This window comes from Elephantulus edwardii, unplaced genomic scaffold, assembly GCF_000299155.1.
Source record: "Elephantulus edwardii isolate Elephantulus edwardi_28Jun2011 unplaced genomic scaffold, EleEdw1.0 scaffold00109, whole genome shotgun sequence".
Taxonomy (NCBI): Eukaryota; Metazoa; Chordata; class Mammalia; order Macroscelidea; family Macroscelididae; genus Elephantulus; species Elephantulus edwardii.
In genome coordinates this window covers 10078897-10093066 of record NW_006399859.1, presented here as the reverse complement: position 1 = coordinate 10093066, position 14170 = coordinate 10078897, and the positions used below count along the sequence as shown (strand labels likewise).

Here is a 14170-nt window from a genome sequence, read left to right as displayed (position 1 = left end):
ATATCATGATATATTGTGAAAAGATAGAAGTTGTGAACAATTTCCTTTTACATGGATCTACAGTTAACACCCTTGGTAGCAGCAGTCAAGAAATCAAAAGATGTATTACCTTAGGGAAACCAGCTGTCACAGACTTATCTGAACCTCTAAAGAGCAAGGAGATTAGTTTAAAAACTAAGGTGTACCTGATCAAAACCATAGTCTTTTCAATTACTTCCTGTGCATCTGAAAGTTGGACAATGAATGAGGAAAAACCAAAGAAGAATTGTTGCCTTTGAATTGTAGTGTTGATGAATAGTATTGAAAATATCATGGACTGTTAAAAGAACAAATCTGTCCTGAAGGAAGTGTAAGCAGAGTGCTCCTTAGAGACAAGAATGATGAAATTTAGTCTCACTTTGAGTGTATTCTCTGGAGGAGTCAGTCCTTAGAGACATGATGCAGGGAAAGATATAGGGTTGGAGAACAAGAGGAAGACCCACAAAAAGATGGATTAACATAGTGACTACCGGAATGGGTGTGGACACAACAGAGATCCGAGGATGGTGGAGGATTGGGCAAGGTGCAGACCTATTGTTCATAGGGTTACTCTGAGGTGTAGTCTACCTGATGGTGCCTAACCACAACAACAACAGAGTTTTATTGGTAATGAGTATTAAGACATTGCCAAGAATAGGAGCTAAGCATGGATTCACTTGGGATTGGTTCATGGACAGGTATTTCCAGAATTCTTCCTCTGGGATAGTGCAGGGTATGCATTTTCCTCTGAGTGTGTGCTAACTTTCAAAGGCTCTGACATCCTTTATCTTACCATATTTTTTTCTTGGGGAAGTAACATGGAAGGGAAGCTCTGGTGGCATAGTCTGTAAGGAGTTGTATTGGCAACTCAAAGGACCTCAGTGGTTCTGAGAGAGAAATATGGGTTATCTATTCTCATGAGATTTCCAGCCTTGGGAACCTTGACTTAATTAAAATGAGTTAAGTTGAATTGAGTAATATTGAAGGCTGCTGATTAAACTGGTATACAGATAGTGAGTGTCACATTGTGAAGATGTTAAATGCTCAGTCTTTGGGTGGTCAAAGGACAAATAGTTTCAAGGTGCTACAAAAGGTAGTAACACAAAGTTGGTTGCATCCATTTGCTGGGAAAGCCTCCTCCTTCTCTGAGATCTTATTACCCTTTGTGAGGAATCTCATATTTTGGCATCACTCATATTTGTCATAATTTATGAAGAATAGCAATTCTAGAACACTTAATTATACTCATATGGAACCTACACACAAATCAGGAAGTAGGCATTAGAAGAGAAACAGGGGATGCCACTTGATTTACAATCAGGAAAAGGAAAAATAAAATCAGGAAAAGCATCCATCAGGGTATATGTTCACCAAACTTATTCAGTCTGTAACTTTTACAAATGCTGGGCTATTTGAAGACTATACCATCAAGACTGAGGAAGATTGATGAATAACTACATTATGCAGATGACACATTCTTGCTTGTAGAAAGTGAAGATTTGAAGCATTTACCAAAAATGCTATATCATCTTCGACATGAAAACAAAAATCTTGACCACTAGACCCAATAGGACCATCACAATAGATGGAAAAGAGGTTGAAATTGCCAACTATTTCATTTTACTTGGATCAAAAATCAGCACTTATGGTAGGAGAAATCAAGAAATCAAAAGATGTGTTACACTGGACAAATCTTCTGCAAAGTATCTCTTTAAAAGTGCAGAGGGAAGGGGTAAAGGAATTGGGAAAGATCCAGTGAGGACCGGAAAAGACAGGGTAATAACGGGTGATTAAACAGTGGTGATTAATTTTATAAAACACAATGTAGGGAATTGATCATATGAAACACAATGTAGGGAATTGATCATATGAAACACAATATGAATAAAGAAGTGTGTGAAAAAATGTTTATGAATGAAAAAATGTATAAAAATTTTGTATGCAAAGCAATAAAAATGTTTTAAAAATATATAAAAAAGATGCTAAAGAACAAAGATCTTACTTTAACAATAAAGTTGTGCCTGACCTCTACCATAGCATTTTCAATTGCTTCTTATGTATGTGAAAGTTAGGTGCTGAATAAAGGAAGACCAGAAAAGAACTGTACCTTTGAGTCATAGTATTGGGAAAGAACACTGAACCAGGGACTGTGACAAGAACAAGCAAATCTGTCTTAGGAGAATAGCCACAATGTTCCCTGGAAGCAAGGATGGTAAGAATTTACCTCATATACTTTATGATCAGGAATAGCCAGTCCTTGGAGAAGAACATCATGCTTGCAAAAGTAAAGAATCACCTAAAAAGAGCAAGTTCCTCAATGAGATGGATTGACAAGTAAATGAAATGCTTTGCTTCAGCAAAGAATATATTACAAAGCTGGTGTGGAGTTGGTAAGGATTTTGTCCCATTTTACCTGGGGTGACTCTGAACCAAAGCCAAATTGAGTGCAGCTAGTTCTGGCGGCTTAGTGGTTGGCTCTAACGGTTCATAGGTTTTAATCCACCAGTTTCTCCATGGTGGAAAGTTGGGTATTTTACTCCCTGTGCAATTTACCACCTCTGAAAACTCACTGCTGGATCAGTTATGAATCAATTCTGACTGGTTGGTACTTAACAACAATAGCAGAATGGTAGGCCAAATACCAGTCTCCCAAAGATGTCTGTGTCTTAATCTCTGAAATCTGTAAAACATTACCTTACATGATGACAAGACCTTTTGGATATGATTATGTAACAAGAGTTTGACATGGGAAGATTATCCTGATGGACAATGATACAATCAAAGAAATTATAAAAAAATATGGTGGAGGAAGGGTCATTCATTTCCAGAAAGAGGTGTGATGATAAATAATTAAAGGTCAGAGTGCTGCAGTGCCAGGGCCGAGGAATGCTGACAGCCTCTAGAAACCAGGACAAACAAGGAAACAGCTGATCCACTAAGACTTCTAGGAGGAACACAACTCTGACAATAGTTGATTGTAGAGCCATTAGGCCCTTCCAGACTAGTGCTGTTGTAATAGAGATACCACAAGTATATAACTTTTAACAAGCAAAAATTTAGTCTTACAGTTAGCCCCCCCTGTCAGTCCTGGACACAGACCCTTGTTTCCTTCAGCATCTGTAGGCCCAGGATTCCTTTGAGATCTCCATGTGTCTTGGCCATCTTTGATTTCAAGGAACTTCCTTGTACAGGGATGTGAGGCCAGAGGATGGATTCCATTCCTGGTGATTTTATTCCTAGTGAGGTCTTCCCTGTTGGCTTACTTTCCTCCCCTTTTATCTTTTGTGAGATAAAGCTGTTACAGACCAGACTTGGAGGAAATTCCTTGTATCATATCAAGGCCAAGATGAAATTAAGGAAAGTTGCATTCCATCCTTAATCCCATACAACTAATTGGCTTATCATATCCTGGGTGATCATTACAGAGCTTCAACATTGTATAATTGCATACATGTATGTGTCAGAGAGTTGGACAGTGACAAGGATGATAGAAGAAGAATTGATGTCTTTGAGTTGTGCTGGAGAAGAGTGTTGAACATACCATGGACTGCCAGGAGAACAAACAGGTCAATCCTGGAGAGAGTGAAACCAAATTGCTCCCTGGAGGCAAGAATTTTGAAGTTTCACCTCTCATACTTTAGGCATATGGCCAGAAAGGGCCAGTCCTTGGAGAAGAGCATCATGCTTGGAAGAGTGGAGGGACAGTTCAGGAGAGGAAGACCCAGGATGAGATGGATTGACTCTGTTACTGGACATATGGGATTGGGTTTGTCCAAGATGATGAGATTGGCTCAGAATAGGGCAGGATTCAGAGCTGTTGTACTTAGGGTCACCTCACAGGTGACTCAATGGCACACAACAACAACAAAACAACATTATTAAGGGACACAATTGAATTCATTACTAGAGGTAACAGGTAATTAATGCACTTGCATTAATGAAAGTACTAAAACACTAAATAATACGTCAAGAACACATGATAAATAAGAGATTTGAACTTAGACTGATGCACGTGGTCAGCTAATATACTACACTGACTCTCACTCAGACTTTCTCCTTGAGGCTAGTATCCTCGGTATTGTTGTTAGTTGCCATCAAGTTGAGTTCAATTCATCGTAACCCTATGAACAACAGAACTGAACCCTGTCCTATCTGGTGCTATCCTTATCATCTCTGACATGCTTGAGTCCACTGCCTCCGTCACTGTAGCAATCCATCTCACTGTGGATCTTCCACCTTTCCAGGCATGTGAGATAAAGCTTCACAATCCTTGCTTCAAAGGAGCACCCTGGCTACACTTTCTCCAAGATATATCTCTTTTTTCTTTTGGATGTCCATGGGATAATCAGTACTCTCCTCCTAACCCAAATTCAAAGGCATCAATTCTTCTTTCACCCTTTTTCATTGTCCTGCTCCCAGATGCCTAACAGGTTATTGAAAAGAGCATGGCTTAAGTCAGATATATCTTGGTCTTTAAACTGACATTGTTGTTCTTCAGTCTTTGGAGAGGTCCCTGACATTTTTTCCCATTGCAATATATCTCCTGATCTTCTGACTCATGATACCAAGGATGTTGAGTTTTTATCCAAAGATGATTAAATTATTCACATTTTCAATCTTTTCTCCATCTATCATGATGTTTCTTAGTGGTCAGTCCAGTGTTAAAAATTTTTGTCTTCTTGGTATTGAAATGCAATCCATATTGAAAGCTGTAGTCTTTGATAATCTCAAGGTTCTCCTTGCCCTCAGCAAGGATGTTAATGAAATCTATATAATGCTGAATCTTCCTCAGATCCTCATGCCTCATTCTTCGTCATAAAGTCCAGGGGGTGAGGGAAATTGGAAAAATCTGTTGTGGAAAAGAATGTATTTGAATTCTGTAAATAAACTAGTATAATAATGAGAAAAATAAAGTCTGTCTTCTTTAATGGTTTGCTCAGCACAGGTATAGGGAAAGGATACAGCTCTGACACACACTCTTCTTGATTTTCTGTTCAGACTACAGTTTCTTGGTCTAGATAGTGGTTTCAGGTGAGTACTACTAAGTGTTCTGAGATTTCTGTTCTTCTCAATGTTAGCCATAATTTGTTATGATCCACACAGAAAAATGCCTTTGCATAGTCAATAAAGCACAAATAGATATTCTTCTGATACTCATTGCTCTCAGCTAAGATTTGAAAATGCAAAAGACCTGACATCAGCAGTAGCATCCTTGGTGCTACAACCTCTTCTAAAACCCATCTTGAACTTGTGTCAATTCTCTTTAAGTGTGTTGTTCTATCCACGTTTTGGATGATAGTCAGAAATAGTTTGTTTGCATGTAATATTAATGATATTGTTTGATAATTTCCACATTCTGTTGGATCTCCTTTCTTGTGAATAAAAACAAATATAGATTTTCTTCCAGTCAGTTGGCCAATATCTGTCTTCCAAATTTCTTGCTGCAGACTAGTGAACATGTCCAGGGCTGTATCTATTACTTGAAACACATCAATTGGTATCCCATTGATTCCTGGAGCCTTAGCTTTTTGCAAATGTCTTCAATGAAGCTTGCATTTATTCCTTCATAATCATTAGTTCTTTATAAAATGCTACTTCCTGAACTATTTCAGTGTTGACTAATTCTTTTTGGTACAGTGGCCCTGAGTGTTCCACTCTCCTTTGTTTTTTTCTGGCAAGAACAAATTAGTTTATTTTAAAATGATAATAATATTATAACTGATAATTTTTCTTGAGGGATGTATACCAGGATCTGTATTTCTTTATATGCATTCATTGTTGCATATTTTCCTTTCTTCTCCTCCTTTCCCCCTCCCCTAGTCCACATTGTAATCCACCTCTTATTCCAGATTGTTGTTGCACAAGAAAAACACCTGTTAGAGCAATTTAGTAGAGTGACTATATAAAATCAATATCCAAAAATCAGTGGGACCCTCTATAGTAACAAAGAGAACTCAGAAGGAAATCAAGAAAGCAAAACTATTTACAATAACCAACCACAAGTTGAGATACTTGGGAGTAAACCTAACTAGAGACATAAAAGACCTAGAAAAAAAATTTGCAGAAAATTTCTGCTAGACACAGTAAAAGAGATAAACAAATGAGAAAGTATTCCCAGTTCATGAATAGGAAGACTCAATATTGTGAAAATGACAATCCTACCAAAAAAAAATCTACATGTTCAATGCAATCCCAATACAGATACCAAATTCCTTTTTCAAGGAGATCAAAAGGGAAATGGTAAAATTTATTTCAAGAGGAAAGAGACCCTAAATAAGCAAAGTTCTGCTGAAAACCAAAAATTAAGTGGGAGGTATAGCACTCCCTGACTTGACTTTGCTTTGTCAAAGATTGTTGGACAACTATCTGGGGCATGGTGGAGAAGCCAATATTGACAGACATGAGAATCTTGTAACACTGGCTTAAGATGTCATGGCTTAAGGCTGAGGTACCTGTGAGTACATGACTGAAGCTATCCTGGCTAAATTCTGCTATAAATGTGGATTATAATCTTTTAACTTATCCAGTATTTTTCTATGTGCTCTGTGAGCTATCACATCAGATTTTTACCCAAGAAAGTAGAAAGATTGGCATTGAGATGAGTAGAAAGAGGTATGAGAGTGTGGGAGATATGTCTTACTTCATGAGAACTGGTTTTGTGCTACTGATGCTGTTGATGGGGACAGTTCCCTTTTGTGAAGCTGGTAAAGATTAGATATGGCTATACCCACATGGCCCTTGCTCTTTTTATAGGGTAGTTGTAAAGTCTCATAGTAATTGAGGCTGGAAGCCTGATTTCAGGGTGTTAAATGGGCCATGCTTTCTCTGAAGGATCTAGAGGAAGATTATTCTTGTCTCCTTAAGGTTTTTATAGTCCTAGGTGTTTGTTGCCTTCTCTTTCCATGGCTTCTGCCTTTTCTCTGTAGACTGTGTTTCCATGTCTGTCCTACCCTTTATACTACTCAGAAAGGATTAGGATTAGGACTAGGTCCTACCCTATTCCTGTATAATTTTGTTTTATTTAACTGATGTTTTTGTTGTTGTTATGTGCCATTGAGTCGCCTGCAACTCATAGCAACACTGTATATAACATCTCTGAACCCTGCTCTATCCTGAGCCAACCTCACCCTCTCCGACAGACCTATTGCTGTTACTCCAGTCACGAGTCAATCCATCTCATAGGGGGTCTTCCCCTCTTGTGCTGTCCCTTCACCCTTCCAAACATAATGTCTCTCTCTAAGGACTGGTCCCTCCTTGCAACATTCCCAAAGTATGCCAGACAGAGCTTCAGAATCCATGCCTCCAAGGTGTAGCCTGGTTTCACCCTTTCCAGGATGAATCTGTTTGTTCCCTTAACAGACCATGGTAAATTCAGTACTCTTCTCCAGCGCCACAGCTCAAAGGCTTCAATTCTCCTTTCATCATCCCTAGTCATTGTCCATCTTTCTGATACATAGCAAGTAATTGAGAAGAACATGACTCAGACAGGTGCACCCTAATCTCCAGACTGACATCTTTGCTTTTTGGTATTCTGGAGATGTCCCTGTGCAATTCACCTCTTGATTTCCTGGCTGCTGGTACAAAGAATGTTAATTGTGGAGCCAAGCAAACAAACTCAAGCTGTTAACAATCAATTTTTTTCACCATCCATCATGGTGCTGCTAACTGACTCAGTCGTAAGAATATTTTTTTCTTGATGTTGAGCTTCAATCCATATTGAAGGCTGCAGTCCTTGACCTTCTGAATTAAATGCTTCAGGTCCTCCTGTTTCAGCAAGTTGTGTTATCTGCATACTGCAGGTTATTGATAAGTATCCTCCTCCAATCCTGATGCCAAATTCTTCTTCATAGAGTCCATCCAGCCTTTCAGATAATTTGTTTTGCATATAGGTTGAAAAGGTATGGATATAGGACCCATCCTGATGTACACCCTTCTCAATTTTAAACCATGCAATGTTTCCTTGCTCTGTTCTGATAACTGCCTCTTGGAAAGGAAAAACTTTATTCGCAAACAAGGTCACATTTATAAGTGCTGAGCTTAGCAATGCAACATATCTTTCTTGGGGCTGTAAGGATACAATTCAATTCATAGTATCATACTCTCTCTCTAACTTCTTCCACTCATCCCCTAAACATCCATACTTATACAAGGGGGAAATAGAGCTTCTAATCAAACTTCCTGAAGTCCTCCTATAATCCTTCTAGTATGTAAATTTACCACATGCCTCATAAAACAGCTGATGCTACAAAACTGAGTTCAAGATAATGTTATCAGGGTTTATCCCATTCCTCTTCTGACATCCTACTTCAACCAGGTCCATCCTCCTGGTTCTACCCACACAGTTCTACCCACTTGTACATCTGCACACTTAGACTGACATACATGAGTACTGTCAGAAAGCTATAATACCTTATTCCTTTTTAGTGTCTTTATTTGAGAAGTGTAGAGATTGATAGTCTATTAATATATGCATAATAGTAAATAAAATACTAACAAACAATATTACACTTATTAAGAGTTGTAGAGGTGGTTCTTTTGTAGAATGGTGGCCTTCCATGTAGGAGATCTGATTTCCATCCATGCCCAGCCTCCTGTGCAGCTATCACTCATCTGTCAGTGGAAGATTGTGTGTTGCTATGATGCTGAATAGGTATCTAGACTAAGAAGAACTAGAAAGTAAGGCCTGGTGGTCTACTTCTGAAAGTCATTCAGAAAGTCCTATGTGTCACAAGGAAGTCTGTGGCACTGGCATAGGATTTGCAGTGTTTCTGAGGTCACCATGAATGGGAAGCCAACTCAGCAGCAGCTACACCACCACCAACTCATTAAAACAAACATAATACTCTTTCTTAGCAAATATTGTGTTACTACTATCATCTGTTTTCAGAATTGAACTGGTTGAATTGTCCCTTAAGAGATAATCATTTAGAATTTCTATGTTTAGCTTTTTGAGGAAGCATCAAACTGCCTTCCAGAGAGGTTGTACCATTTTACAGTCCTATCAACAATGTGTAAGAGTTTCTATCTTGCCACATCCTTTCCAATATTTACTTCTTGCTGTCTTGTTAAACTTTGCCAGGGCTGCTGGAGAGAGGTGGTATTTTGTTGTGGTTTTGATTTGCATCTCTTTTATTACCAGTGATTTTGATCAGTTTTTCATGTGTCTGTGAAAGAAATGAGAAAGATCATATGTGAAAAAGAATGTATTTGAACATTGTACATAAACCAGTTGAAAATAAAATAGTAATAATGAAAAAAAGACAACAACAACATAAAACCCCCAGGTGTCATCTCAGAGGAGGCACAGTTCAGCTTATACTTAGAGAATACCACAAACTTTAAAGAAATATTTTAAAAGAGATAGACATCAGTGAGAAGTGTTTTTTAAATTTATTTGATTGCCACTTCTGTGAAAAGGGTTGAATTTTCACTGTGTGGTTTCTGTCAAGAGCAATATGATAGGTAGGTAGGTGGTAACTGAGTTTGCAGCTGTATGTTTCTGATGCATTCCAGGGGTGTTTAGAACTCGTAAACAGTCTTCACTACCTGCAGTAGGTCTCTTGCCAACTTGTTCCTCAGAATGGTTTTGTGCTATGAGTTGTCTGTGGTCCAATAGTCCTAAGAAGATAAGGATGAAGAGTGGGCAGTTATTGGTCCAAACCATAACACTGTAGCCAAGGCTCATTGTCAACATGATGTCAGTACTCCTTTACTGCACAGATACCTACAGTGATCATTGATAAGTTAGACTTAGAAACCAAAGACTTGTCAAATGTGAAGTTTGTCATGAGATTCTGTATAATACCTGGTGCTTGGAATGTCATGCTTTTACCACTCATGCTCTCTAACTTTACTTTGGACTCCATTCAGATTAATTTAAGGCTGAGAATATAAAGGGCTCAATATCAAGGCAAAAAGTTGGGATGTGGGAGTCCAAACTGGAGTAGAGGCTAGTCATTAGAGGCATTAGTCAGTTAGAGAGGGCAGGAACCTTTTGGTACTGCATTTCAGGGCTTGAGTCAGAAAGTTGTTGTTGTTGTTATGTGCCATCGAGTCGCTTGCGACTCATAGCGACCCTATGTACAACAGCCCTAAACTCTGCTCTGTCCTGTGCCAATCGCACTGTCTCCGACACTCCCATCCCGATTATCCCAGTCACTGAATCAATCCACCTCATAGAGGACCTTCCCCTCCTGCACTGTCCCTCCACTCTCCCAAGCATGATGTCCTTCTCCAAGGACCAGTCTCTCCTCACAACATGTCCAAAGTATATTAGACAGAGCCTCAGAAGCCTTGCCTCCAAGGAGCCATCTGGTTTAACCCTTTCCAGGATGAATCTGTTTGTTTTCCTAGCAGTCCATGGTATTCTCAATACTCTTCTCCAGCACCACAGCTCAAAGGCATCAATTCTCCTTCTATCCTCTTTGGTCATTGTCCAACTCTCTGATGCATAACAAGTGATTGCGAAGACCATGGCCTGTATCAAACGCACCTTAGTCTCCAGAGAGACACCACTGCTCTTCAGTACTTTGGAGAGGTCCCTAACAGCAGACTTTCCCATGGCAATGCGCCTTTTAATTTCCTGGCTGCTGGTGCCAAGGGTGTTGACTGTGGAGCCAAGCAAACTAAAGCTGTGTACAATCTCAATCTCTTCACCATCCGTCCTGATGTTGCCAATTGGTCCTGTGGTGAGAATCTTTGTCTTCTTGACATTGAGCCTCAATCCATTTTGTAGGCTGCAGTCATATTGTAGAGCCAGAAAGTTACTGAGAAAAAAAATTCTAGGGCCCATTGAGTGACATTGTTTTTCTTGTTGGGGTCTTGAATCTTCACACCAGGGCTACATACTGATTTAGGTGGCAGGAGTCTGTGGGGATGGAGGAAAAAACCATGCAAGGTTGGGGCAGTTAGACTCTCAGAAACCACAGGTTAAAGGAAAGTTTTGATGTATTCAGTTTATCTTTTGTCTATTTTCTTAGTTTCTCTGGGTTTGTTTCTTTGTTTTATTTTTCAGATTGTGACCATCCTGGCAAACATGTCTGTCCTGGAACAGTGTGCCTCTGACATCATTCAGGAGAATGGTATGTTTTTTCAGCAGTACGTATGCATTATGTGGGCATATATGACCCTGAACTTTTGTGTTTGTGTAGTTGTAGAAACAAACATGCATGTGTGTTTATGTGTGCATGATGCTCTATGTACGTAAGTGTGCACCTGAATCATTACGTGAATATTTGTGTGTCTATGTCTATGAATCTAAAGAGGGCATGTGTTTATTTCTAGGTTTACATACTTCATAAGGATATGAGAGTGTGTGTATATGTGTTCTCACAAATGTCTTAATGTGTCTATGCACTGTATTATGTTCCTAACTTTATGTTAATATGTGTTCTTCATTTATCAAATACTGAAGGCCTAGTACCTGCTAAGCCTTCTACTTAAGTTCTCAGGATATGGGGATGTACACAACTTGATACTTTCCCTGAAAGAACATTGGTGAATGGGAAGACAGATATGCAAATAAATAAATATGAAACAGCATCCTTATCACCAAATAAATACAAGACAGTGTAAGTTCCTGTCTTCATTCTCCAGTGCTGCTATAACAGAAATACTACAAATGTATGGCTCTTATAAACTTATTTATTCTCTCAGACTTTGATGCTGAGAATCTGAGTTCTGAACTCCAACTCTAGGGGAAGGCTTTCTCTTTCTGTAATCTCTGAAGGAACGTCCTTGTCTCCTTTCAACATCTGGATGCCCAGTAATCCTTGGGAATCTACATGTGTCTTGACATTAATTGTCTCCTAGGTTTACAAGGTTCTCATCACAGTGAACCTGGGTCCAAATAATGTACTCCAGGCCCTCTATGAGGTGGATTGATTCAGTGACTGGGATAATTGGGATGGGCGTGTCAGAGACAGTGCGATTGGCACAGGACAGACCGGAGTTTAGGGCTGTTGTACATAGGGTCGCTATGAGTCACAAGCAACTTGATGGCACATAACAACAACAACAGTCCCTACTTCCTTCATTTCTGGTCACTTGTTTAATCTCTTCTATATCTCAAGAGAGATTGACTCAAGATACAATATAACCCTATAGATTGTATCTTGCCCCCTTTACATAACTTCCTCTTTATCATAGAGACTAGAATTTACAACCTATAGGATAATTACATCAGATCACAAAATGCAGAATAATTAATAATACTGAGGATCATGGCCTCACCAAGCTGGCATATATTGTGGGGGATCCAAAATTTAATGTAGAACATTTCTATAATAGGGAAAGATTCAGACTGTTTGTGGAAATTAAATGCAATTGAAGAAAGCCTTGTGAAGGAGGTGACATTTGTGATACATGTAGCAGAATTAGTTGGAGTTTTCAAGGCAGAAGGGGTGGGGTAATGTTGCAGTATGAGGAAACAGTATGTGCCCAGGTCCAAAGGTGTGAAAAAGCAGCAGTAACTCACTGTTCCTGGGGAGTAGAGTGTGTCATAATGATGGGAGGAAAAAAATATTGCTATAGGTTCTAATAGGAGAGCTGTGGTGGCTTAGTAGAAAGAAGATGGGCTGTCAAACTAAAGGCATATGGTTTCAATCCACCAGCTGCTTCAAAGGAGACAGATGAGCAATGTCCTCCTGTGTGACTTACTGTTTCTGAAAACTCAGTGGAGAGTCAGCTGTGAGCAGGTTCCTACTTGATGGTACCAAAAAACAATGACAAACCTGCTAACATAGCATGCACTGATCTGAGTTATGGGTGAGCTAGAGAGAGAAGGATGGATGATAATGTGATTAACAAAAAAACATTCCAGCAGAATAGAAATAAATTCAGCTTTGGGTCAGGAAAATCAGCTGCATGGTTTCTACGTGGTAACCACTATTGACAATCCTTTGTAAGGTGGTAAATTCCCACCTTTTATGTGCACCTGAACCAATATGTAAATATTCGTGAGTCCATCTACTTCCTAAACACCATGCCTCCAGAAACTCTATGAACTCTGATAAATGTTGATAGTTGTAGAGGGGCTTCAGGAATTTTGTTCATAGGGTCACTATGAGTTGTGCTTGACTCAAAGGCATCAACAACAACAAATTCTCTCTTCTCTCTTCCTCTTCCTCTCTCTCTCTCTCTCAATGGAGTTATGAGCATGTGTGTATATGTGTGGAAATGCTCACAAAAGATGTCCTGCGTGGACTGGAGACCATTATACTGAGTGAACTAATTCAGTCCCACAAGGATTAATATTGTATGATAACATTATAGTAGAATGAATGAGAGGATCCAGGGCTGGGGGAGGGTAGAAGTAGAGAGGTGAGGATGGGTAGGTGGGGTGAAGGAAATGGGAAGGATCTTTTGTGAAAAACAATGCATTCAAACTTTGTAAATATATCAGAATAATTTTGTTGTTTTTTCTTAACAAGATGCCCTGTATTTGCAAATGCATTGGACCAGATGAGTTTTTTCAATTGGAAAATTATACCCTAGTGATATTTAAAGCAAAACTTTTTTATTACCAACTCATTCACTCATTCATTGTTTTTAGTTAGAATGGAATAATAGCTGACCCTCCAGAGATTTTTCAGAGGCTTCAAATGACATAGAGATTGTCCATCTTTCTCCCAAGGAGCAGCTGGTAGATCAAAACCATTTGCCTTTGAATTTGTGACACAAGTCTCTACAGACTACACAAGAGTCAAAGGAAAAACCATATTGGAAGCACATGCAGGCATAGATGTAGGGTCTCTCCCAGAAAAACAGTAACAAAACGAAACTAATATTTCTCCTGCATGATTAAAAAAAAAAAAAGACAAGAAAAAAAAAAAAGAAACAACAAGACTGTGGGTAGCAAACGCATGAGTCTATTGTTGTCTCAAGCAAGATTCTAAAATTCTTCACCCATTGTTTTACTACATAGATAAGGATTTATTGAGGATTTCTTCTGTGCCAGTCAGTGTTCTAGGCACTGGGGACATGTTATTGTTGTTGTTATGTGCCGTCGAGTCGTTTCCGACTCATAGCGACCCTATGCACAACAGCCCTAAACCGTGCTCTATCCTGCGCCAACCGCACCGCCTCTGACACACCCATCCCGATTACCCCAGTCACCGAATCAATCCATCTCATAGAGGGTCTTCCCCTCCTG

The 14170-nt window shown here is 39.2% G+C and overlaps 1 protein-coding gene across 1 annotated transcript in view; it reads left to right on the top strand.

Annotated features, from left to right (window-relative positions):
- INSC (inscuteable homolog (Drosophila)) overlaps positions 1 to 14170 on the top strand; it is a 169157-nt gene that overhangs the window by 137390 nt on the left and 17597 nt on the right. Inside the window, exon 10 of the mRNA XM_006892048.1 lies at positions 11033 to 11099. Coding sequence (XP_006892110.1) covers positions 11033 to 11099 — 67 coding nt within the window. The remainder of the gene's footprint in view (positions 1 to 11032; positions 11100 to 14170) is intronic.